This window comes from Anomaloglossus baeobatrachus, chromosome 3 (genome assembly GCF_048569485.1).
Source record: "Anomaloglossus baeobatrachus isolate aAnoBae1 chromosome 3, aAnoBae1.hap1, whole genome shotgun sequence".
In the NCBI taxonomy this organism is placed as follows: Eukaryota; Metazoa; Chordata; class Amphibia; order Anura; family Aromobatidae; genus Anomaloglossus; species Anomaloglossus baeobatrachus.
In genome coordinates, this window is record NC_134355.1 from 268904945 (window position 1) to 268931220 (window position 26276).

The 26276-nt window shown below is 47.9% G+C and overlaps 1 protein-coding gene across 1 annotated transcript; it reads left to right on the forward strand.

The window, feature by feature from the left end:
• The first annotated feature begins 1001 nt into the window (after nt 1-1001).
• PERP (p53 apoptosis effector related to PMP22) lies at nt 1002-24942 on the forward strand. The gene is made up of 3 exons (XM_075339834.1): nt 1002-1367; nt 19395-19532; nt 22171-24942. The coding sequence occupies exons 1-3, from the start codon at nt 1175-1177 to the stop codon at nt 22386-22388; spliced, it is 549 nt and encodes a 182-aa protein (XP_075195949.1). The 5' UTR covers nt 1002-1174; the 3' UTR covers nt 22389-24942.
• The last annotated feature ends 1334 nt before the right edge of the window (nt 24943-26276 follow it).

Sequence of the window (26276 nt, forward strand, 5' to 3'; positions counted from 1 at the left end):
CCCGGCGAAGTGGAGTAACCGGTCACACCTCACTGGAGGGTACGTCAGGGCAGGTTGTCCCCCAGCTCAAGCAAGTGTACCCGGTATCCATAACTGCACTGTTTGTTTTCTGGAGAAGAAGTGTGAAAATAAAACATGTCGTTTATTTGCATTGAACCCTGCCTGAAGCGTGTTTATGCGCCGGATGATCGTTACACCACCACACTCTGCCCCACTGAGTCATCTCCCGGTTTTGAAGTAGTGATGGAGCCAGGGGTGAGCCTTGAATCAACAAAGGCCACGACTACAAGGCCGATGGCGCCCCTGGCCACTCACTACACTGTTCCCAGTGTGAATATACCCTAATGGCTGAGGTACACTTGGCACCTCACAGAACAGTCTGTAGTCAGTCAGAGAACAGTCTCCTGTCTGCTTTCTCTTCCCAGTGTGAATATACCCTTATGGCTGAGGAACACTTGACACCTCATAGAACAGTCTGTAGTCAGTCAGAGAGCAGTCTCCCATGCGCTTTACTGTTCCCATTGTGAATATACCCTTATGGCTGAGGAACACTTGGCCCCTCAGAGAACAGTCTGTAGTCAGTCAGAGAACAGTCTCCCATGCGCTTTACTGTTCCCAGTGTGAATATACCCTTATGGCTGAGGAACACTTGGCACCTGAGAGAACAGTCTGTAGTCAGAGAGCAGTCTCCCATCCGCTTTACTGTTCCCAGTGTGAATATACCCTAATGGCTGAGGAACTTGTTGCATTTCGAGCACTTGCCACCTCAGAGCTCAGGCTCCAGGCCGCCCGCCTCCTCTTTCCCAGTGTGAATATACCCTAATGGCTGAGGAACTTGTTGCATTTCGAGCACTTGCCACCTCAGAGCTCAGGCTCCAGCCCGCCCGCCTCCTCTTTCCCAGTCCTCCCAGTATGAGGCAGGAGTGCTGTAACCTGAGCTGAGGTTTGTTTACCAGTCCCAGACACGGGCAGTGAAGTCAGAGCCGGGCCCAGCCCCACCTCAGCTCCACCCCTGACACAACAGGTCTGTACAGCGCCGTGTGAGTCACAGCCCGGCAGCAAGGTGCGGCTCTTCTCTTGTAAGCGGCTGTGCCCGTCCCGAGCCCTCACTTGTGGCGAGACACTACACGGAGCTCACCCACCATTGCCCGCCAGTGTTGTATCTAACGCCAACATGTTCAAGTGCGGCATCGCCTATCCCCGGTGCAAATGGATCCTGCCGCTGCTCCTGCTGTGCGCCATCATCTTTGATATCATCGCCCTGGCCGGGAAGGGCTGGGTGGAGACGGAGTCCGGCCGGGAGTACGCGTCTCTGTGGGAGCGCTGCCTGGTGAGCAGCGGGACCTGCACGTCTCTCATGGACTATGGTGAGTGCAGGCCGGGCACTGGGCACGGGGGCACCTGGCACTAATGTATGTGCCCGAGATCACCATAGACAGATACCCACCTGTCATGGGTGGTGCCAATCAGACACTATCACAAAACTATTCCCAGATGTAGCAGAGCCCAGCTTGGCATGTGCCCTGATTTTCCATGGCATTGCCCTACATACAGGCCAGTGACACATTCAGCTCTGCTACATCAGGTATTTGCTGGAGGCGCCCTCCTGACTGTAGGCCCGGGACATTCTCTGGGTGGGACTTCTAGGGAGCAAAGTGCAGCAGTCTCTGGTGTCACCATGATCACAGAAACAGTGACAACTGCACATGTAGTAAAGGCCGACCAGCACGATATACACACAGGCCATGACTTGTGGGACGTCACGGGCGGGTATTTATGGACCATGTATGGGCTAGGAGAATGGTTTACAGGACCCTGGCCATATTAGTCTGTGGCTGCGAACCTCCTTGTGCCAGCATTGTGGGCACCTATTCTGACTAGTAACTATCGGGGCCTTCTAATCAGAAGATGCTGGCACATAGGGCTCTGATATGGCTGCCATGGACTACCAATGTGGCCCTGCACAAGGGTGCTTGCAATCATTTTACCCAGCATTAATTGGGAGTATGGAGAAACTGTTAGTGGACACTACTGTTACCTACCAATATACATCAGGTATGGCCCATCCACATAATGGCACCACACTCTGCCACTAAAAGCAGATGTTGGATGTCAACATGGCTGATCCTTTGTTCCCACATTTCTTAGGACACCTACAGACCCTGACAGCGGATTATTCTCCTCTTCCTATTGTGTTCACATGTATAGGGAAGGATATGTGCCCACACCGAAGAAACTGCCCTATTTTCTGATCCAGAAATTCTACTACTTAAGAACGTCAAGACCTCCACGGCTCCATCCCGATAGGGACCCTGATTTTCATTATGTCCCCATCACCTATGTAATGGAGCAGAGAAACTCCTCAACATGGAAATCTACATAGTAGGCGCTGATCATTGAGAGGACTAGCATATGTGTGTATGAAAGCCACAGCAAGGAGCCCAATAAGTGCCCCAGTGCTGGAATCATGGTCTCTGCCCCTGCTATCAGCATTTGTCAGATGGGGCAGCATTAACTGGTGACAGAGTCCCTTTAAACCTCCATATGGCTTTGGGCTTACAAAGCTCACTAATCTGATCAGAGGTATTTCACGACTATGTCTATTAAATATGCCACGCTTATACAATGTAACAAAAGGTGATTGTAATGTTAGATTTGTACGCCCTTTCTTTCTGGGTTTCTTCTTTTTTTTTTTTTTTTTCTCTTTTTGGAATACGCCCAAAATAGAAATCCAGCTAAGACTGAATTTTACTGCCAGCAGCTGCAAAAATACTAAATATTCTGTGTACATGGTGAGTAGTGGGGGTTAGTAGAAGAAAATAGGCAGCTTTAGCTACTCGCAGGCACCACTTACACATGACAGATCCCGTCTCATGGAAGGTTACCTGTAAGGCTAGTTTCACACTTGCGTTGAACGGCATCCATTGCGTTGTGTGACGGATGCGTTGCATATAATGGCACAACGGATGCAACGGATCGTACAAAACAACGAAAAGCTTTTTTTTTTCTTCTTCTTTACAGTTTTACTGGCAGCAGACTTGTGAACGATCAGCTGATCACCCAGCGGCCGGGCGCTCGGCTGAGCGCTCTCACATGCCGGCGGCCGGTCGCTCGGCTGAGCGCTCTCACATGCCGGCGGCCGGTCGCTCGGCTGAGCGCTCTCACATGCCGGCGGCCGGTCGCTCGGCTGAGCGCTCTCACATGCCGGCGGCCGGTCGCTCGGCTGAGCGCTCTCACATGCCGGCGGCCGGTCGCTCGGCTGAGCGCTCTCACATGCCGGCGGCCGGTCGCTCGGCTGAGCGCTCTCACATGCCGGCGGCCGGGCGCTCGGCTGAGCGCTCTCACATGCCGGCGGCCGGGCGCTCGGCTGAGCGCTCTCACATGCCGGCGGCCGGGCGCTCGGCTGAGCTCTCTCACATGCCGGTGGCTGGGCGCTCGGCTGAGCGCTCTCACATGCCGGCGGCCGGGCGCTCGGCTGAACGGTCGGCCACCGAGAAACAAAATAGTTTCTGTGATTTAAAAAAAAAAAAAAAGCATGCGCAGTGAAAAATAAAGGTTTCCGCCGCTCAAAAAAACGTTACATGGTGCGTTCCCTCCTCCCGACGCTGCGTCAAAATAACGACGCTGCGTTGTCCAGCAGATGCAACACTGAAACTTGCGGTACAGTGCGTCGTCCATACAAGTCTATGGAGAATAGCGCAGTGCGTTAACGGACTGCGCTATTCTCCATAGTGACGGACTGCGCTGAACGCAAGTGTGAAAGTAGCCTAAGATGAGAGAAATGTGTTCTGAAACCACCAGTTTTGGTTGCCTAGTTTTCAGGCAATGACTTGGCCACTCACTATCATGCACACATTCTGTATATGAATTTGTTTGATTATTAAGGGATGTTTGCGTACTTTCTTTTTTCCTGCCTACTACATTTGACCTTTTATATTTCCTGGATGTTTATAAAGGCATGCACTGATATGGGCCTGTAAAATTTCAGGTCTGACCAGGATTCCTACAAAATACCTAATCTAGCTAACCAGGTCTCAATGCCTGGAGTAGACTGTACTATACCTGAGCCATTTATAGCCAAATGTGTACAGGAACTTACCCGAAAATGTAAAATAAGTACACCTAATCAGTCATCTTTATATACATTGATCCCTGCAGCTAGTTTGTGTCCTCCATGTTTGCTGTGTCCATCCTTTTGACTTGACACACTGTATATCATGGTGTCCTTGCTGTGGACAGTGAGTTTAGGATGCAAAGTATGTCCGCCCTCCACTCCCTCTAGGTCACAGGCTTGTAACATTTCTGACATTCCTAAAAGATGAAGCTTTCTTCTTGTGTCCTTGGTGAAATCTTCTCACTGGAAGCAATGTGTCTAGGTCTATTGTTCGGAGCATAATTCTCAGCACAACTAGGAATAGATTAGAGTCACAGCCCATAATATGTTTTTCTAGCCGCTCTGTACACTTTCTTGCCATGTAGTTCATAGGATAGACATTAAAGGGGTTGTCCAGTGAAAAAAGTAATCCCATATCCACAGGAGAGTTAGTGATCAGTGGAGGTCCAACCTCAGGGAATCTTAGTGATCAGTGGAGGTCCAACCTCAGGGAATCTTAGTGATCAGTGGAGGTCCAACCTCAGGGAATCTTAGTGATCAGTGGAGGTCCAACCTCAGGGAATCTTAGTGATCAGTGGAGGTCCAACCTCAGGGAATCTTAGTGATCAGTGGAGGTCCAACCTCAGGGAATCTTAGTGATCAGTGGAGGTCCAACCTCAGGGAATCTTAGTGATCAGTGGAGGTCCAACCTCAGGGAATCTTAGTGATCAGTGGAGGTCCAACCTCAGGGAATCTTAGTGATCTGTGGAGGTCCAACCTCAGGAAATCTTAGTGATCAGTGGAGGTCCAACCTCAGGGAATCTTTGTACTGTTATCGAATGTAGCAACAATGCTCATCCTCAAATGTTGCAGTCTTCATTCCTTATGGGGCAGTGCTTGGCCTTTTCTGGCAGTGCCATGGTGCATCAATGGAGTGGCAGTCGGATGTCCAACATACCACCAGATTTAATAACCAGAATAAAAGTTTCCTGATGTGTATTCATGAGTGAGCATTACCATGCTTGGGTACTCGTAATGAGCAGTTGGATGCTCAGACGAGCTTGACTTTAGTACCTGAGTATAATAGAAGTCAATGGGGACTCAAGCATTTTTACAAAAGATTTCCCTAAAAAATGCTTGAGTCACCCATTTACTTCCATTATACTCAGGTGTTCAAGTTGAACCCCGTCCGAGTATCCAATTGCTCGTCATTAATGATGGGCAAGCATGCTTGCCACTGCTCAGTACTCGATGGAGCATCGTGGTGCTTGGATACTTGTGGTGCTCTGCCAAGTATCGCAGGTGTTCGGCTGTGTCGACAGTGATACGTCGAACACAGAGACGACTTCCTTCAGTCAATGATGGGAGCCGGCACGCAAGTGAGAACCACTTGTAGTCTCTGAATGACTCTTACTGAGGTAAAAACGTTTTCAGATGCAGTGTCCAAAAACATCAAAAAACACTACCCACAATGTTTTATTTATATCTGGATGTATATGCGCAGAAACCTGACCCCCCCCCCCCAATCATTGACTTCCATTATACTTGTGTATGCTTAAGTCGAGCCCATCAGAGCATCTGACCTCCTTGACTTAAGTAACGAACATACGAGCATTGTAGCCCATCATTTCGAGCACCAAGCATTGTGCTGCTCGCCTTTCATTACTCGTTATGAGTACTAAGCACCAAGTGTTTTGCTGCTGGCCCGTCGTTACTCTGTATGAATATCGAGCATTGTATTGCTCGGCTGTCACTACTCATTATGAGTAGCAGTCATTTTACGGCTCGTCTATGACTACTCGTTACAGCTACCGAGCACAAAGTATTGTGCTGCTTGCCCATCACTATTCGTTACAAGTACCGTGCATTGTACAGCTCGCTCATCATTGTACTACTCGCTCATATCTCTCCTTGTTATGAGTACCAAGCATTGTACTGTTTGCTCGTAACTACTTGTTATGAGTACAGATTTCCAAGCGTTGTGCTGCTCGCCCTCCACTACTTGTTGTGTACTGAGCACCAAGCATTGTGCTGCTTACCTATCACTCCTCATAATGAGTACCAAGCATTGTGCTGCTCGCCCATCACGAATACTGTGCACCAAGCATTGTGCTGCTCGCCCATCACTATTCCTTACGAGTACCGAGCAGTAAGTATTGTGATGCTCCCCGTCACTATTCCTTACGAGTACCAAGCATTGTGCTGCTCTCCCGTCACTATTCCTTACGAGTACCGAGCATTGGGCTGCTCTCCCGTCACTATTCCTTACGAGTACCGAGCATTGGGCTGCTCTCCCGTCACTATTCCTTACGAGTACCAAGCATTGGGCTGCTCTCCCGTCACTATTCCTTACGAGTACCGAGCATTGGGCTGCTCTCCCGTCACTAGTCGTTACGAGTACCGAGCATTGTGCTGCTCTCCCGTTACTATTCCTTACGAGTACCGAGCATTGTGCTGCTCTCCCGTTACTATTCCTTACGAGTACCGAGCATTGTGCTGCTCTCCCGTTACTATTCCTTACGAGTACCGAGCATTGTGCTGCTCTCCCGTTACTATTCCTTACGAGTACCGAGCATTGTGCTGCTCTCCCGTTACTATTCCTTACGAGTACCGAGCATTGTGCTGCTCTCCCGTTACTATTCCTTACGAGTACCGAGCATTGTGCTGCTCTCCCGTTACTATTCCTTACGAGTACCGAGCATTGTGCTGCTCTCCCGTTACTATTCCTTACGAGTACCGAGCATTGTGCTGCTCTCCCGTCACTAGTCGTTACGAGTACCGAGCATTGTGCTGCTCTCCCGTTACTATTCCTTACGAGTACCGAGCATTGTGCTGCTCTCCCGTTACTATTCCTTACGAGTACCAAGCATTGTGCTGATCTTCCGTTACTAGTCGTTACGAGTACCGAGCATTGTGCTGTTCTCCCATCACTAGTCGTTACGAGTACCGAGCATTGTGCTGCTCTCCCGTTACTATTCCTTACGAGTACCGAGCATTGTGCTGCTCTCCCGTCACTAGTCGTTACGAGTACCGAGCATTGTGCTGTTCTCCCGTCACTATTCCTTACGAGTACCGAGCATTGTGCTGCTCTCCCGTCACTAGTCGTTACGAGTACCGAGCATTGTGCTGCTCTCCCGTTACTATTCCTTACGAGTACCGAGCATTGTGCTGCTCTCCCGTTACTATTCCTTACGAGTACCGAGCATTGTGCTGCTCTCCCGTCACTAGTCGTTACGAGTACCGAGCATTGTGCTGTTCTCCCGTCACTATTCCTTACGAGTACCGAGTATTGTGCTGCTCTCCCGTCACTACTGATATGAAAATCTATGGAGATCCCAGTGGTGGTTCACAGATTAAAACCCTTGCTGATGTGCTTTACTGTCCATGATTGATGATGGGTACTATTGTGGTTTCGCCTGTTCCCCTTAAATGATAAAATTCATGGTTCCAGGTGAGCTAGTGAAAGTTTTGGTATTTAGAGCAGGACGTTTGGAGCTCTTGCTGATACCAGAAGCAGAGGAGCAATTCTTGGCTGGTCACTCATTTTCCCTTCCCTGTGCATGCGCACTCTATAGGAAGGGCCTGCATGTAGTATAGAGGGCTTTCACTTTAACCCGCAGCTGCTCATGTAGGTAATCGCTACTAAAAGCCCTTCTTATTGGACATGTACAAGCCATAAAGAAATAAAATATTTTGGGTCAATTCTAATTCCCACTGAAATGTAATATTTCCTCCATCTGCACAGCCGGAATTGCATGTATTTCACTTCTTGTGTATGTCCGTGCTGTGTTCCCATGGCCTGCATTCCTTATAAAGCAGAGCCCTTGTATAGTGATATATGGTTAAGCTGTATAAAGCCAGCGTCAGCACAATTACCAGATGATTCACAAAGCAGCATAGCATCATGCTTGTCCACCCACGTACATTATGTCCCAGCCCCACCATATGGGTGGAGACCTAGAGTGCTGGAGGGCTAGGTGTAGAGTGGACGGCCCATCCTTGTCTTGTAGAAACCTGTGTGTAAATCTCGTACACTGCTTTTCACTTAAGTGACATTTGTTTCTTACAGCAGTTAGACTTTTTTTTTTTTTTTTTTTTAAATAGCACCTTATAATGATAACGTAATATGTAAATATTCATAGATTACATGTCTTTGAGGGGAAGACTTGTGGCAGCTGGCTGGCTCAGAAGTTGGCACTATTGCTTTGCAGCACTGGGGTTTTGGGTTCATATATAACCAAGGACACCGTCACAAGCAGTTTGTGTGTCCTTCCCTTGTTTGTGTGAGTTTTCTTGGATGTTCCAGTTTCCTCCCGCTCTCCAAAGACATACTGATCGGGATGATAATATCTTTAATTAGCTGCAGAGTATGTTGATACTATATAAACTAGCTTAATATATAGAGCTGAGTGTATGTATGTGTGTGTGTTTGTGTATGTCTGCTAAAGGAATCCGCACCGTCGCATTTACAATCACGAACTTTTGCACAGACGCCCCATGTGACCCATGGAGCGTCATAGACTGTTTTGACAGAAAAATTTAACCTCGTGCTTTACAGTTAGTCTCTACAATCCTGCCTCCATTAAACTGAATGGAAGTGGGAGCTATAGGTTATTAATAGCAACTGTCAGTGGTTGCTATAGGAACAAAATAAACTGTTAGTTAAAGCTTATGCGTGAGGTAATATGATGTCGGTGGAGAGATGGATAGAGAGACAGAAAAAGACAGACAGCCCTGGAAAGAGACAGCCCTGGAAAGAGACAGCCAGACACACACATAGAGACAGACACAGAGATGGAGACTGATAGACTGATACAAATACAGACAGAGATAGAAATAGTCAGACAGAGACATAGACACAGACAGACAAGGAAAGAGACAGAGAGACAGACTGCGACACACAGACAGAGACTGGGAGAGAGACAGACAGTTACTATCCCGGGCAACACCCGGGTACTACAGCTAGTAGTATATTATAAACTAACTAGAAGGTGGCCCGATTCTACGCATCGGGTATTCTAGAATTTACGTATTGTGTAGTTCATGTATGATTTTTGTTATATATATATAGATGTTGTTGTGTGTAGTTACCAAGTGTTTGTGTAGGGCGCTGTACATGTTCTGAGTGTCGCGGGGGGTGAGAGCGGTGTTGTATGTGTGTTGCGTGTGTTGCGGTTTGTGGAGCGCTGTGTGTCTGTAGCGTTGTGTGTGTGTGTGTGTTGTGCGGTTTGTGTGGGTGTGGTGTGTTTTGGGGGGAGGTATGTTTTGAGCAATGTGTGTGTTGTGCAGTATGTGCGTATATTTGTGTGTGCAGCGTTGCCTGTGTGTGTGGGTGTCTGTGTAGGGCGTTGTTTGTGATTCCTAGTGTGTGTGTGTTGTGCAGTGCGCGTGTGTGTGTGTGTTGGGGGGAGGTGTGCACCTCCCATCGTGCTCCATCCCCCATGCTGCGCACCCCCCATCGTGCTGCATCCCCCATGCTGCGCACTCCCAAACGTGCTCCATCCGCCATGCTGCGCACTCCCAAACGTGGTCCATCCGCCATGCTGCGCACTCCCAAACGTGCTCCATCCGCCATACTGCGCACTCCCCATCGTGCTGCATCCCCCATGCTGCGCACTCCCAAACGTGCTCCATCCGCCATGCTGCGCACTCCCCATCGTGCTCTATCCGCCATGCTGCACACTCCCAAACGTGCTCCATCCGCCATGCTGCGCACTCCCAAACGTGCTCCATCCGCCATGCTGCGCACCCCCTATCATGCTCCATCCGCCATGCTGCGCACTCCCAAACGTGCTCCACCCGCCATGCTGCGCACTCCCAAACGTGCTCCATCCGCCATGCTGCGCACTCCCAAACGTGCTCCATCCGCCATGCTGCGCACTCCCAAACGTGGTCCATCCGCCATGCTGCGCACTCCCAAACGTGCTCCATCCGCCATGCTGCGCACTCCCAAACGTGCTCCATCCGCCATACTGCGCACTCCCCATCGTGCACCATCCGGCATGCTGCGCACTCCCAAACGTGCTCCATCCGCCATGCTGCGCACGCCCAAACGTGCTCCATCCGCCATGCTGCGCACTCCCAAACGTGCTCCATCCGCCATGCTGCGCACTCCCAAACGTGCTCCATCCGCCATACTGCGCACTCCCCATCGTGCTGCATCCCCCATGCTGCGCACTCCCAAACGTGCTCCATCCGCCATGCTGCGCACTCCCCATCGTGCTCTATCCGCCATGCTGCACACTCCCAAACGTGCTCCATCCGCCATGCTGCGCACTCCCAAACGTGCTCCATCCGCCATGCTGCGCACCCCCTATCATGCTCCATCCGCCATGCTGCGCACTCCCAAACGTGCTCCACCCGCCATGCTGCGCACTCCCAAACGTGCTCCATCCGCCATGCTGCGCACTCCCAAACGTGCTCCATCCGCCATGCTGCGCACTCCCAAACGTGGTCCATCCGCCATGCTGCGCACTCCCAAACGTGCTCCATCCGCCATGCTGCGCACTCCCAAACGTGCTCCATCCGCCATACTGCGCACTCCCCATCGTGCACCATCCGGCATGCTGCGCACTCCCAAACGTGCTCCATCCGCCATGCTGCGCACTCCCAAACGTGCTCCATCCGCCATGCTGCGCACTCCCAAACGTGCTCCATCCGCCATGCTGCGCGCTCCCAAACGTGGTCCATCTGCCATGCTGCGCACTCCGAAACGTGCTCCATCCGCCATGCTGCGCACTCCGAAACGTGCTCCATCCGCCATGCTGCGCACTCCCAAACGTGCTCCATCCGCCATACTGCGCACTCCCCATCGTGCACCATCCGGCATGCTGCGCACTCCCAAACATGCTCCATCCGTCATGCTGCGCACTCCCAAACGTGCTCCATCCGTCATGCTGCGCACTCCCAAACGTGCTCCATCCGCCATGCTGCGCACTCCCAAACGTGCTCCATCCGCCATGCTGCGCACCCCCCATCATGCTCCATCCGCTTAGGAGTGCGCAGCATGCCGGATGGTGCACGATGGGGAGTGCGCAGTATGGCGGATGGAGCACGTTTGGGAGTGCGCAGCATGGCGGATGGAGCACGTTTGGGAGTGCGCAGCATGGCGGATGGACCACGTTTGGGAGTGCGCAGCATGGCGGATGGACCACGTTTGGGAGTGCGCAGCATGGGGGATGCAGCACGATGGGGAGTGCGCAGTATGGCGGATGGAGCACGTTTGCTCAGCCTCTCTCCTTCCAGCCTCCCTGAGCATCAGCCCCCCCCTCCCAGCCTTCCCCAAGATCAGCCTCTCTGCTCCCAGCCTCCTCCAGCACGCCGTGCTCCTCTGCCGACACTCACCCACACAACCGATCGCATCCACTCACCCACACAACCGATCGCATCCACTCACACACACAACCGATCGCATCCACTCACACACACAACCGATCGCATCCACTCACACACACACCCGATCGCATACACTCACACACACACCCGATCGCATACACTCACACACACAGACACTGACGATATTGCACATACGCGCTGATACTCACAACATCCGGGGATATCACATGCTTCTGGCCATGTGATCCTCCCGGCAGGTCCTGGAAGCTCACAACAGCACAGTATCGCTGCCGAGAAGCAAGCGATATCCCAGGATGTTGTGAGTATGTGGATGCGATGTGATGTGTGTATGTGAGTGAGTGTGATCTGATTTGTGTGTGTGTGTGTGTGTGTGTGTGTGCTGTTATGTTATGTATGTTCTGCAGCTGCAGGACCTTGATGTGTGGATGCGATGTGATGTGTGTGTGAGTGTGAGCCGGTGTACACTGGTAACTATGATACACATCGGGTAACCAAGGGGCCTTAGTTACCCGATGTGTATAATGGTTACCAGCTTTCACGGCCTCCGTTAAGATCCCAGCATCGCAAGGTTATGTCTGGCGCTGCCGGGATCCTGACGGAGCCGGTGTAGAAGCAAGCGATATCCCAGCATGTTGTGATGTGTGAGGTGTGTGTGAGAGTGAGTGTGAGAGTGAGTGTGATCTGATGTGTATGTGTACTCACCTGGGAATCGGAGCCCCGTGTCAGTTGGGCCACAGCGAGCGTGCATTGCGTGAGGGGGGCGGGGCCTGCAGAGAGCCGGGGCGAGAGGCCAATCCGTGTGGGGGGGCGGGGCCATGGCGAGCCCAGCGGCCAATCAGCTTTGTGTCACCGTAAGGACACAATTTCGGAGCATGACAGACAGACAGACAGACAGATAGACAGACAGACAGACAGACAGACAGAATAAGGCAATTATATATATAGATGGTGTATTTCAGCCCATCAATGTATCTTAACTCTCAGCAATTGACTAGAGAAAAGTTGATTGGTACTGGCCTGATTACTGAGGCGTGTGATTACTGTTTGGAACAAAGGCTAGTTTCACACTTGCGTTGAACGGCATCCGTTGCATTGCGTTGTGTGACGATGCAACGGATGCGTTGCATATAGTGGCACAACGGATGCTGCAAAACAACGCAATTCCTTTTTTTTTTTTTCCCACAGTTACCGTCGGCAGACTATTGTGAACGATCAGCTGATCACTCCCAGTAGCCGGCCGCCGGGTGATCAGCTGATCACTCCCAGTAGCCGGCCGCCGGGTGATCAGCTGATCACTCCCAGTAGCCGGCCGCCGGGTGATCAGCTGATCACTCCCAGTAGCCGGCCGCCGGGTGATCAGCTGATCACTCCCAGTAGCCGGCCGCCGGGTGATCAGCTGATCACTCCCAGTAGCTGGCCGCCGGGTGATCAGCTGATCGTTCGGTCGCCGACAATGTGTGCGGGGGGGCGGGAGCGGGGGGCGAAGTGGGTGGAGCCGAGCGAGGCCATGACTGAGGACGTCAGTGCCGCGGGGACTGCATCGCTGGGGGACAGGTGAGTGTATGTGTGTGTATACATACAGAGTGCGGGAGGGGGCGGAGCCGAGCGGGGAAGTGTCGGGCTCCCGGCACACGTAACCAGGGTTCCTTGGTTACCCGATGTGTACCCTGGTTACGGGTGGAGGGAGCCAGAGAGAGCATGCGCAGTGAAATCCAAAGGATTCCGCTGCTCAAAAAAACGTTACATGCTGCATTCCTTCCGCCTGACGCAGCGTCAAAATAACGACGCTGCGTCGTCCAGCGAATGCAACGCTGGCACTTGCGTTACAGTGCGTCATCCATACAAGTCTATGGAGAATAGCGCAGTGCGTTAACGGACTGCGCTATTCTCCATAGTGACGGACTCCGCTGAACGCAAGTTTGAAAGTAGCCAAAACAGTTGATAATATGATTGCCCAGTCTCCATGCAGTATCATGTTATCAGCAGCACATCCTTCGTTTACACTGGTGTACTGCCAATAACGATGATTTTTATGCCATAAGAAAAAATACATTCAGCCAATGAATGTTTTGCTTGTTGGGCAGGAGATCGACTACTTAATCCGGTATGGGCGTTCTTACGAGCTCTTCTAAATGCACCATAAGGCTGCATTCACACATTGCAGCTGCAGTGTTTTTTTTCTGCTGCAATTCTATTACAAAAATGCGTCAGTAATGTGTGAATGCAGTTAAGTCAAGTAGTAGACTGCATCTGGGTGTCTGCCTCCAGTAGGTGTATACGTCCGAACATGGTGCATGGCAAAGCACACAGTGAGTCAGTCTGCGCCATTACACTCAATGCCCTTGTCGGCGTACACTTCTGAAACATGTTTTGGGTCATTCCATGGTAACTTACGTTATATTCACAAGCCAAAAACTGAGTTTATAATAGATACAGACTGTTCTTTGAAGGCAGGCACAAAAATGAGTGAATGTATATTGTACATTGAACTATTCTTAATAGATTTCACAGTTTGATTTTTCAACAATAGAAATTAAATACAAAATACAATGTTGTTACCTGGTAACTTACGTTCCTTTTTTGTGTAACGTAAGTTACCAAGTAATAACATTGTATTTTGTACCCTTTTACGGAGTGTTCAGACGTAAGCTCAGACTGGACCCCTGAACGTGGGGAAGAATACAAGAGCCTTAGGCTATGTGCGCACTGGAAAATGGAATTTTCTCAAGAAAATTCCGCAGGTATTCAAAGATTACCGCACCCGCGGTAAAAAACCGCGGCAAACCGCACCCGAAAACCGCATGCGGTTTGCCGCGGTTTTACCGCGGTATTGTTCGCAGTATTGCCGCGGTTTTGCCGCGTGCGGGTTGGGATGTGCTTTATTGCATTCAATGCAATAAAGCACATTGAAAAAAGAAAAAAAAAGTCATTTCACTCTGAGATAGATAAAGAGACAGAGGGATAGAGGGATAGATAGAGGGATAGATAGAGGGATAGATAGAGGGATAGATAGAGGGATAGATAGAGGGATAGATAGAGGGATAGATAGATAGATAGATAGAGGACAGATCGCTGCATTTCCCACGGTCGGCAGTGAGTTCACATTACCGGCCGTGGGAAATGACCGGTAATTACCTCTGCTGTCTGCTGCATTCATTCAGCGCTGTGTCTGTGACAGTCGCGGCTGGATGTAAGCAGCGCAGGACCTGTGGATTACGTCGGAGCTTTGTTTCGGGAGGGGTTAATAAGAGGGTGAACGAGGCTTGTTTGTTTTATTTAAAATAAAGGATTTTTCTGTGTGTGTTTTTTAACTTTACTTACGGGTTGATCATGTCAGCTGTCACATAGACGCTGCCATGATCAATCCTGGAGTTAATGGCGGCGATCTGCCACCATTAACCCATTGTATTACCCTGACCGCCACTGCTACACGGCGGCAGGAAGAGCCGGGGACACGCCGCTGCTGCCGCATAATGGATGCGACAGTCCCGGGGCAGCTGCGGCTGATATTCTCGGCTGTGGGAGGTGGGAGTGAGGCGGGGGACATTAACCCTGCCCCTCTCCCTACCCAGCCTGAGAATACCGGGCCGCCGCTGTGTGCTTAGCTCGGCTGGACAGTAAATATACAGCGGAGCCCACGTGTTTTGTTTTCTATATTTTCGTTTGCTTTCTATGTGTGTTCTATGTGTCTGTGTCTGTGATGTCTGTGTGTGTCTGTGATGTGTGTGTTTACTCTCTGCTCCGCTTCCTCGTCCTGTAATGACATCACTTCCCTGCAAAACCGCAGACAGGCGATGTACATTACCGGATGTAAACCGCGAAATACCGCAGGGAATAACGCAGGAAAACGCAGTGAACCGCACAGAATTTGCTGCCTGCGTTATTCCCTGCGGGATTTCACGATTAACATTGGAGTCAATGGAGTGAAATCCCGCAGCGACGTGCGGAAAAGAAGTGACATGCACTTGTTTTTGCTGCAGGATTCCCGCAGCAAAACATGCAGCTGTCAAATTCCGCCCAGTGCGCACAGGATTTTTTTTCTCCATAGGTTTTGCTGGTGATTCACTGCAGAGATGTTATGAACATTTTCTGCAGCGAAACATACAGCAAAACCGCAGAAAATCCGCGGCAAAATCCGGTAAGTGCGCACATAGCCTTAGGATTGAGAGTCAGAAGTCCCCAGTGCTTCAACACCAAGCTGTGAAATCATAAAGTTTGGTGATGTCAAGCACCATGATTTTACAGTCCAGGTAAACCAAGCCAGGTTCTACTATTGTCCCATCCAGATGCAACTGCAGTCAGCATAGAGATCCAATTCAACTTCCCTGCCACATGTTGCATATTGCCTGATGATCCAAGCTGGAAAGCTGTTGCCTGTCCAACGAATGAAGTATATTGTGTAGAACGACCAGATAACAAAAAAGATATAGTGGTTTATTGAAAATACCCACAAAAGACATATTAGAAGGCACATATGCTAAAAACATCCCTATGCAGCCACCCTATGACAACGATGGTCACTTTGTCCAATGTGTCCTTTGTGTATGGATGTTTTTTAAATATGTGCTGTTTAAAATGTCTTTTGAGTATTCACAATAAACCACTATATTTTATTTGGTGGTTCTACATAATATACATCATTCATTGGACAGGTAACATCTTACCAAAACTGCATAGATCATCAGCCAATATTAGCGGTGGCAGGTATGTTGAATTGGATCGCTATGCTTAATGCAGCTGCATCTGCATGGAATAACAGTAGAACCTGGCTTGGTTTACCTAGAACCTGTTTTCATTGAATGGTAAAATGTGGCCTTTAGTATCACTAAACCTTGGTATTATTTCACAGCTTGCTGTTGAAGGACTGCAGAACCCTTGGATTTTATTTCACATACTTTCGGATTTGGGGACATGTCCCATCCACTCGCAGTAGCTCCACTACATGTATTAATGCAGAATCACATCTACTTGGAGCACTACTTTTCAGCCGATGGCTTAACAGGGTTTTCCAATAAAGAAAGTTAATTTTAGGGTACACTCACATTTGTGTATAAAAAAATTGGTCCCATTCTCATCCAGAAAAGTTGGTCAACTGAAATCCATTTGGTATTCCATGTGTCATGCGAGAGCTATGAGAGTGTGAGATTTTGTTTTTCTTTCCTAGCATCCGTATGACATTTGTATATTGTTGTTTTTTTTTTGTTTTGTTTTTTTTTTCCCCAAGCGGCTATTATTGCCAATCATTTACAGGACCATTTACGATCTTCTATGCTACAGAATGGTTAATGGACTTCATACTGATGGTTCACGTAGCCTCAGCTATTGTCCTCGCCCCACTGGAATCTATACACATTGGCGAGTCTCATCCGATATACACGGACATTCTCGGCATGCTGTGATTTTTTTTTCCACCCAACCCGCCCCCCACCCCCCCACCCCAGTCTGATTTGAGCCGAGGGAAAACTCGCACATGTGACCTGACTCATTGATTAACATTAGTTGGAGTGCAAAGTGTTTATTTTTTTTTTTATTTTTTCTTCTTTTTCTCACATTGCACTCTCCCATTTTATATGTCGGTGTGAGAGAACCCTTTAGGCTATGTGCGCACTAGACAAGTGATTTTTCTCAAGAAAATTTCTTGAGAAACTTCTGGGAGTTGAAGATTACCGCACCTGCGGTAAAAAAACGCACCAAATCCGTGGTAAAAACGCATGCTTTTTTGCCGCGGTTTTGCCGCATTTTTTTCGCACGTTGGTCCTTGCGTTTTTTTATGCTGAACTGCAATAAATAATATAGATAATAGATAGATAATCAATAGATAGACAGATAATGGATAGAGAGATAGATAGATGAGAAAAACTTATATAATGTCCCACCCCCCTGCATATTCTAAGCTGGCACCCTTTAGTGACTTTCATGTGGCACTAAAGGGTGCCTAGCCTTGTATTTAGCCAAAAAATAAACAAATAATTAAAAAAAAAATGACGTGGGGTTCCCCCTATTTTTGTAGCCAGCTAGGGTAAAGCAGACGGCTGCAGTCTGCAGACCACAGCTGGCAGCTTCACTTTGGCTGGTAATCCAAAGCAGAGGGCACCCCACGCTGTTATTTTACGTTAAATAAATAATTTAAAACAAAAAACATGGGTTCCCCCTCAAATTAGATCACCAGCGAAGGTAAAGCGGACAGCTGGGGTCTGATATTCTCAGACTAGGGAGGTCCACTGTTATTGGACACTCCCCAGCCTAAAAATAGCAGGCTGCAGCCGCCCCAGAAGTGGCGCATCCATTAGATGTGCCAATCCTGGCGCTTTGCCCCAACTCATTCCGTTGCCCTGGTGCGGTGGCAAACAGGGTAATATATGGGGTTGATGCCAGATGTGTAATGTCACCTGGCATCAGGCCCTGGGGTTAGTGATGTCACATGTCTATCAGATACCCGACATCACCAACCCAGTCAGTAAGAAATAAAAAATAGACAACAAAAAAAGTTTTATTTGAAACAAACACTCCCCACATTCCCTCTTTCACAAATTTATTGACAAGGACAATCAAATTCTGGTCCGGCGTAATCCAATAAGGGGGGGGGGGTCCCACGGCGATCCATATCATAGTCACTGTCCCAGTCCATGAAGAACAGAATGTTCCCCATTGGCTGGGAGAGTAATGCAGTGACCTGAGTTAACATCAATAGCCCAGGTCACTGCAGGGGATGACGAGCGCTGACTTCAGGAGGTTAGCTGAGATCATTACCTGCTGTGATGATTTCCTGCAGTCCTGCCATCAGCGCTGTCACTGCCTTCTATGCCCGCCGCGTTCTCAGCAGTATCGCCCGTGATGTCACCGCTAGTGACAGTCTTGGGCCGCTCGCGCGACGGGCATAGACAGCAGTGACCGCGTTGACGTCAAAAGGCAGGAGATCATCACAGCAGTTAATGATCTCATCTCACCTCCTGACAGCAGCGCCCGTCATCCCCGCGGCTGCACGCACTGCTGTGTGTCAGTGTCTGCCTGCGCTGCAGCACGACAAGCTGCTGATACTGCGGGCAGACACTGACACTGCTGTGCGTGCAGCCGCGGGGCTGGAGCAGGACACAGACTACACGGGCACCTGGAGGTCACACGGAAGCGCTTCTGTGCGGCGTCCATGGAGTCTGACGTGTGTGTTTACTCTGCTCCGCTTCCTCTTCCGTCATAATGACATCACTTCCTGCAAAACCGCAGGCAGCGATGAACATTACCGCAGGTAAATCGCGGCTATACCGGGGGTATACTGCACATCATTTGCTACCTGCGGTATACCCCCGGAATTTCGCGATTACATTACAGTGAATGGAGTGAAATTCCGGGGGTATACTGCAGGTACCTGCGGAAAAGAAGTGACATGCACATTTTCTCAAGAAATTTTCTCAAAATCTTCAGAAAGAATTTTCTTGAGAAAAAAACGCAGCGTGCGCACAGCTATTTGTTTCCCATAGGTTTTGCTGGGAAATGTCTGCAGGAAGATTACAAACATTTCTCAAGAAATTTCTGCAGCAAAACTGCGGGTAAAAACGCCTAGTGCGCACAGGGCCTTAAAGTTCATTTTAATCAATAGATCTTGGGAAGACGTAAAAGACTATAAAAACATTACAGGGGGGTGAGGGGGTGGGGCATGGGAGTATAAATACATTAGAGCTTGTGATCACAAATCCCTTTGATTTTGAATAGTTCCTTGGGTTTCCTTTTCATCTCTACAGGTTAGAAGAGCTAATCGCAGCCCTCTGCCATCATTATGGTGAGCTGTGATTAGCAGCTGTTATCTGGATGATTTGTAAGAAAATCGGTGGGTTATGGTTATTTCCATCACCACTTCCATTCCAAACTTTGCAGTTTTAGAGGTGTTTTTGTTTCTCAATGTTTTCCTTAGCTGCCAATAATTTGCATGTTCTTTGTTCTTCTATTCCAGCCTGGGGCAGAGCAACTGCTGCACTAATGATCATCGGCATCATCATCCTCATCATTTGCTTCATTCTCTCCTTTGTTGGACTGTGTGTACCACGCATCTCTCTGCTCAGAGTAATCGGGGCCCTTCTCTTTTTGGCTGGTAAGAATAACCACTTTTGAATATATGTTTTTTATGGCTTTCTATGTGGCACACATTCCATATCTAAATTTAGATTTCTATCTTTTGTATGTTATTGCAAATGTTTTCAGGCCATCAGACTATGCGTTGACCTCTGCTCTACAGTGGTTAGTGTGCTGCTATCACCTACTTCCTGCACAGCCAGGCTGGCTTAAAGGGAACCTTTCACCTGATTTTTCCCTATTAAACTAAAAGAATCCCCTTCTGCAGCTCCTGGGCTGCATTCTATGAAGGTGCACCTTGATCCTGACACCCTTTACAGACCTCAAAAATAACTTTAAAACCTGACCGTTGGGTATGCTAATTACCTGTGTTGGCCAGATGGGCGGGATCATTTTCTGATCCTGTCTCCTCTCCTGCCGCTGATTGCCGTCCTACTTTCTTGATTGACGTTATGACACTTGTTGCGTTTTCAAATCTCACGCCTGTGCAGTTCTGTCGGCTCGCGCAGTTCGTTCTGCCATATCGCGGGCAGAGCAGAAAACATAGCTGTCCTCGTTCGCACCGGTGAGCTAAATGCGCAGGCGCGAGATTATGGTCGGTACTCTGCATGACCTCTCCAGCATCATCCTCGTACCCGACCATAATATCGCGCCTGCGCATTAAGCTCACCGGTGTGAGCGAGGGCAGCTAAGTTTTTTGCTCTGCCCGCGATATGGCAGAGCGAACTGCGCGAGCCGACAGAACTGCACAGGTGCGAGATTTCAAAATGCAACGAGGAGGATGATCGCAGCGTCATCACGTCAATCAGGAAAGGAGGACAGCGATCAGAGGCAAGAGGGGGGACAGGATCAGAAAATGAGCCTGCCCATCTGGCCAACATAGGTAATTAGCATACCTAACGGTCAGGTTTTATAAAGTTATTTTTGGGGTCTGGAAGGGGAGTCAGGGCCAAGGTGCACCTTCATAGAATGCAGCCCAGGAGCTGCAGAAGGGGATTCTTTTAGTTTAATAGGGAAAACCTGGTGACAGGTTCCCTTTAAGGAAAAGCTTGGGTACTGTTGGTGAGTCACCCTTTATAGGCACCTAGGATATAACATAATGTCATTAATGGGGAGTTACAGACCAGACCCCGCTAGATGTTTGTTAGGCTGCTTTCACACATCCGTTTTTTGCCGTCGGGCACAATCCGGCGAAATGCGGATAAAACTGATCCGGCGCTGGATCCGTTTTATTCCCCATTGACTTGTATTAGCGTCGGATGGCCTTGCGTTGCATGCGGCGACCGCCGGATCCGGCGAAATGTCTTTGTCCGGCTGCCGGAAAGGACGCAGCATGCAACTTTTTTTGTCTCCGGTGAAAAACTGGACCACGCCGGATTCGGCGCCATCCAGCATGTTGTGTACTGGAAGACTATGGGCGCGCCGGATCACGCATATGACGGAATCCAAGGACAGATCCGTTTTTTTGAACTGAGCATGTTCAGTATCACAACGAAACCGTCAAACGGAAGAAACACATGGAAAAATCTGATGCAACGGATCTATTTTTTTCGCCGGATCTGTCGCATCAGTTTTTCACTCGATCGTGCCCGACGGCGAAAAACGGATGTGTGAAACCAGCCATAGGATGACAATGTAGAACAGTAGTGTTGGATTTCTATTTTTTTTTAGAAACATTTTATTCTCCCTGAGGGTGTCCACACAGGACTCATTCCTACACCCTCTGCTGACATAACATGCAGTCTATAGCTGAACTGAATGTGCTTGTTAGAGACTGCTGCCTGAACTTGAGGACAAAAGTTAAGCTATTTCTTCCAACTCCCCATACACGTGAATGCTCGGCTGCACATTGATGTGTTCTCTATGGGGAGAGTGGAATAGAGGGCTGTCAGAAGTATCTGGTTCTGTCTACAGGATCCTTTTGTGTTTCCCAGTCGTATTCCCCAACATCATGTTTTGGGGGGAAAATGAAAATGATGATCCTATACACATTAAAGGGGTGGTTCACCTATATCCATTATTGGCCACAACGATATTATGTTGAGAAACAAGGTTTCTGTCAAATACCTTGTGTTGCCAATCATGCCTGTGAGCGGCGCTATTGTGGACCGGTCTTCCCCTTCGCATGATCTCGAGGATCCGGTGATTTCAAGTCAACTTCCTGCTCACATGACATCCCCGCGGCCGGCCCCAGTGTCCGTGGGCTGGGGGCAGAGTTTTCCCCGCTCGTCACAGCGCAGCACCTCCCTGCTCACTCCTTCGCTTGCAGAGCGCACAAGCAGGAGACACGCTGGGCTGTGACGTGCGTTGTTTCTCAACATATCGTTGTGGCCAATAATTAATATAGGTGAACCACTTCTTTAAATGTTCGGCAGGTTATAAGGAGACGTATCTCTTCGTATGTCGTAAAATATTGATCTTTTGGGGGAAAGGACATCTAGGGACAGCAGGCATTACATGGGACCTTAACCAATTCAATTGGAATGAGTGGTCACTACTTAGATCTTGGATATGCCCCTATCAACCCCAGTTTACATATTATTTTGTAACGTGCACTGTAAACATGGCACAGCCTTGGTGTCATCTTCACAAGAGCTTAGAGAAATGTATAGAAGGATTTTTACATGGACGTACATTAACCTTTCTGCCATTTTCAGTTATCATACAGATATGCGCCCTGGTGATTTACCCCGTGAGATACACCTCCGATGTTGCAGTGAATCTGGAGAACTACCTGTACAGCTGGACTTATGGCTTTGGTTGGGGCAGTACAATCATCATGTTCGGCTGTGGAGTCTTCTTCTGTTGTCTTCCCAATTTTGAGGATGAACTACTGGGAAATGTCAAGACCAAATACTTCTATACATCCTCCTAAAATAGAGACTGTAACTTTATATGCTCGTGCTTTGGAAAGAGACTGTCATATTTTGAGTGATCCCAGCCTATTGGGTTTACAAATTCCATTTGCTACTTCTCTTTGTACATTTGACGCAATTAGATATATATATTTTTTTCTACAACTGATATTTGTACTTGACTAGAAAATTCTATTGTCCCAGCAGATAGCCTTAGCATGGTGTAGTTATTATCTGATACTTGGTTTACTGTCAGCATCTAGTACCAAGTATCAGATGTATGGCATTTTCTGAGTGCTTTAGTGAGCGCATGACGCCTAGCATAGAAGATTATCATCTTAATACTTTAGATAATTAGCCCTTTAGATAGAAATCCTTAAAGAGCAATCTTTTTAAACTAAAACTTTGTAAACTATTTTTTTAGAATGTTGTCAACCATGGAAAATTGCGACTTTTGAATCACTTTATTAGATTTTTTTTTTTTTACTGGAATGAAGACAAATACCGTAAGTGGCTTCCTAACCCCTGTTTTTCTCTAGGCCATTTTGCCTTCAGTTACATTGAAATCAGAGTGTACTCATTTGGAGTACAGGTGATGGCAGTGATAGGGTCAGCAGCTGACTCCTCCTCTGAGGGTTGTGCTTGTCAGAACAATCTCCTGCAGCAGCATATCCCCAGGGCAGTGAGACACAGGCACAGACCCTCTCACTGCCAGCATCTGTACTCCAAATGAGTATGTTCTTACATCAATCCAGCTGGAGGACGTCACAAAGACTGGGGATTTTAAGTTTCTTAAAAGTAATTCAAGATTTGCAAAGTTTCATAACGTTTTTTTTTTCATGCTTAACAAAATTATTAATAACAACGTTTAGTTATTCTTTAATGGGTTCTCCAGCGGGAAGTGACTCTTAAAGTAGTGGGAGTAAATATTTCCATTAATGGCCTTGTGATCATGTAACCTTATATTACATAGACATACAGAGAGTTCTGATACAGGAGTGGGGGGCAACTTGACTTTCGTACCCCCAGGTATCTCCACAAGGAAATCAAATGACCTGCAAAAATCGTAATGGTCACCTGTAGTCTATTCAGTGGACACTGATATGTTATAGTAAGCAGAAAAAAAATGACATCTTATTAGTAACTGTTTTTAATAAAATTATGTAAAAGCTTAAAAGGAATCTGTTAGCAGGTCTTTGCTACCTAATCTTAGAGCAACATGATTCGCAGACGACCCTGATTCCAATGGTGTCACTGGACTTTGTGTTTTTAAGTATAAAATTACTGTTTTATCAGCAGGAGTTTATCATCAGAGGACTAGTTGACCTGCTGCATGTAGTCCTCCATATTCATGCGCTCTGTATAATTGCCCCCACCACAGTCAGCTTTCATAGTAAACAGCTGTCAATCAGTGGGGTGGGTGGGACTACACAGGGCTCAGCATTCCAAGAACCTGTAGATCTACAGTAGGCAAAATAGTTTTTACTTCAACAACAAGTAAAGTGACACATAGCTCAAGTCAGGGTCTCTGCCCTAGCCCCCTTCTACCCCCCCAAATTTTTGACAGATTCCTCCTTTATGCACAATATCTAGAGAAAGCTGAAACCTGGTGACTATCCACCTTAGAATACACCACTACCGAGGTTTCATACTGTAATACTATTTTAATAGTTGGTTTTTTTTTATAGTTTTTTATTATTTTTCTTTGTGCTGTTTTGCTTGTAGGGTGATTGGGATTAAAGCTTGTTTTGCTGTTGTTTTATTAAGTGAAGTAAAAGGTACATAAGGAATATGTCAAATATGCATTGATATTGCCACACCGCTCTCCAAAATGACATGCTACTGTTTTTTCTTACACCTTTTTAGGCTTGTATATGGTATGTTCCCACATTGCTCTATTAGCGTATAAGGCACCATTACTTTTATTAGATGTTTTGTTAGATTACATAGCAATAGGAGCTAATTATGGCAGCACAGTAATAATTGAGGGATAGTGATTCTAAACAGAAGATAGCCCTTTAACGTTTCAGGGGGTTGAAACCTTAATATATATTTGCCTTTATGGAATCTCACGTAGAGCACATATATAAACGTTAATAATACAATTGTTTGTTTTTTTGCACAAATGTTGCTGTATATCTCCAGTAGTGTTTTATGTGTTAGGGCTTGTTCATATCAGCGTATTGTACTTCCCAGGTGTATACAGCCCCTGACCAATGTTGCATACAGGTGGAATATAGAGGAAAAGGATCTAATATATATATATGTATATATATATATATATATATATATATATATATATTACACACTCCTCTGAACCCTAGCTAAAGGCATTGGTTGACATCCAGAACGACTGTAATAAAAGTCTAGCCTATTGGCGTTAGGTTGACGCTATTATTGTTCCTTTCGTTATATTATTTCACTGTAAATAGTATTATAAAGCCTAAAAGTCTGTTTTTTTACATTCAAAGTGTATGAAATCTACAAAGTCCCAAATTATTTGTATGTAACACTGGGTTTCCATGCCCTATTTTTCTTGCTTACCTTTTTAATAAAGTGAAAATACAAAATTGACTAAGTCCTCCTCAGTTGATTAAAGGATAGCTGTATATTTCTAACGTTTTTTCCCCAATGCATCTAGTATGAATAGTTGGCATATGGTCCTGTTTTAAATCAAAGAAAAAATCTTGGTTTATATGTCCACAGTTCCTATGCAGATGTTTATGTCTCCATGGTAACACTACAAACAGACCATGTACATTCTAATCCTGCAGCAATGTTTCTTTAGTTCAGTCCATAGCTCCCAACCATCCGGGATTCAGGGGCAGTGTCCTGATTTGAGGGCTCAGTCCCGCTACATCAGGGTTGTCACGACTTCCTCACTCTTTGCTACCTCCATAGCTCCTCCTCCTTGGGGGAGGGGCCTGCATGTCCCAGCATGCACATAATTTAAATAAACAACTCTCTTCTTCTCTGCTCTCATCAAGACTTGAATTTATGACCTCCATGCTTGCAGACAGCAGCTCTAAGGCCGGTGTCCCACTTGCAATTGCCTCACGTGTATGTCGCGTGAGTTTCGCGGTGCATCACCCGTCACGGACTCATTCTTTGGTCACAGGAGCGGGTCGGTTGCATGATTCTAAATGCAGCCGACCTGCTCCTGTGAGCAGAGTGTGAGTCAGTGACGGGTTATGCACTGCGAAACTCGCTCGAGATACACGTGAGGCAATCGCAACTGGGACACCGGCCTAAGGGTACGCTTAAACGATGGTGATTCACACGAGTGTAATGAGAAAAACGTTCGCATTGCTCTCGGCCCCATGTAAGACAATGCTGCAGTTCACATTTGCATGTTTTTCCTTAGCCCTAATCGGACTGTGGAAAAAAATCACATACTGCCATAGTCAGCGAGAGAGGTGTCACTTGCACCCATACAAGTCTATGGGTGCAAGTGAAACATTGGACTACACTCGGATGACATCCGAGTGCAGTGCGATAATTTCATCAGCTGACAATGGGGGAGATGGGGAGAATAATCCCTCCCTCTCCTCCGCAGAACCCGCCCTCTCCTTCGCAGCTTTGATAGGATCACAGTTCCATAACACTTAGCTCACGCTGGCAGCAAAGTGGGAGCCAATGATCATTAGCATATCGTATCCAATGCACTCGCATCAGATGCCATGCGCTAGTGTTACTCCAGCCTAAGCCTGGAGTCACACTTGCGTGTGACTTATGCGAATATCTGATCACACTGCCCGGACCGGCTGGCTTCTCTTCTGACAGGAGCCGCTCCGCTGTATGTATTTCTATGATGCTGACCCGCTCCTGTCATGAAAGCCGTGGCTGGTCTGGGCAGTCTGATCTGATACTTGCACGAGTCACACGAGTCCCTGGCCTTACTATGAGCC

What these genes read in the sequence shown, in the direction of transcription:
- PERP (XM_075339834.1), top strand. Translation starts at nt 1,175, where the DNA reads ATGTTCAAGTGCGGCATCGCCTATCCCCGGTGCAAATGGATCCTGCCG. An exon ending in CACGTCTCTCATGGACTATG is followed by an intron (nt 1,368 to 19,394) that starts GTGAGTGCAGGC and finishes CTTCTATTCCAG; the next exon opens with CCTGGGGCAGAGCAACTGCT. An exon ending in GGCCCTTCTCTTTTTGGCTG is followed by an intron (nt 19,533 to 22,170) that starts GTAAGAATAACC and finishes TGCCATTTTCAG; the next exon opens with TTATCATACAGATATGCGCC.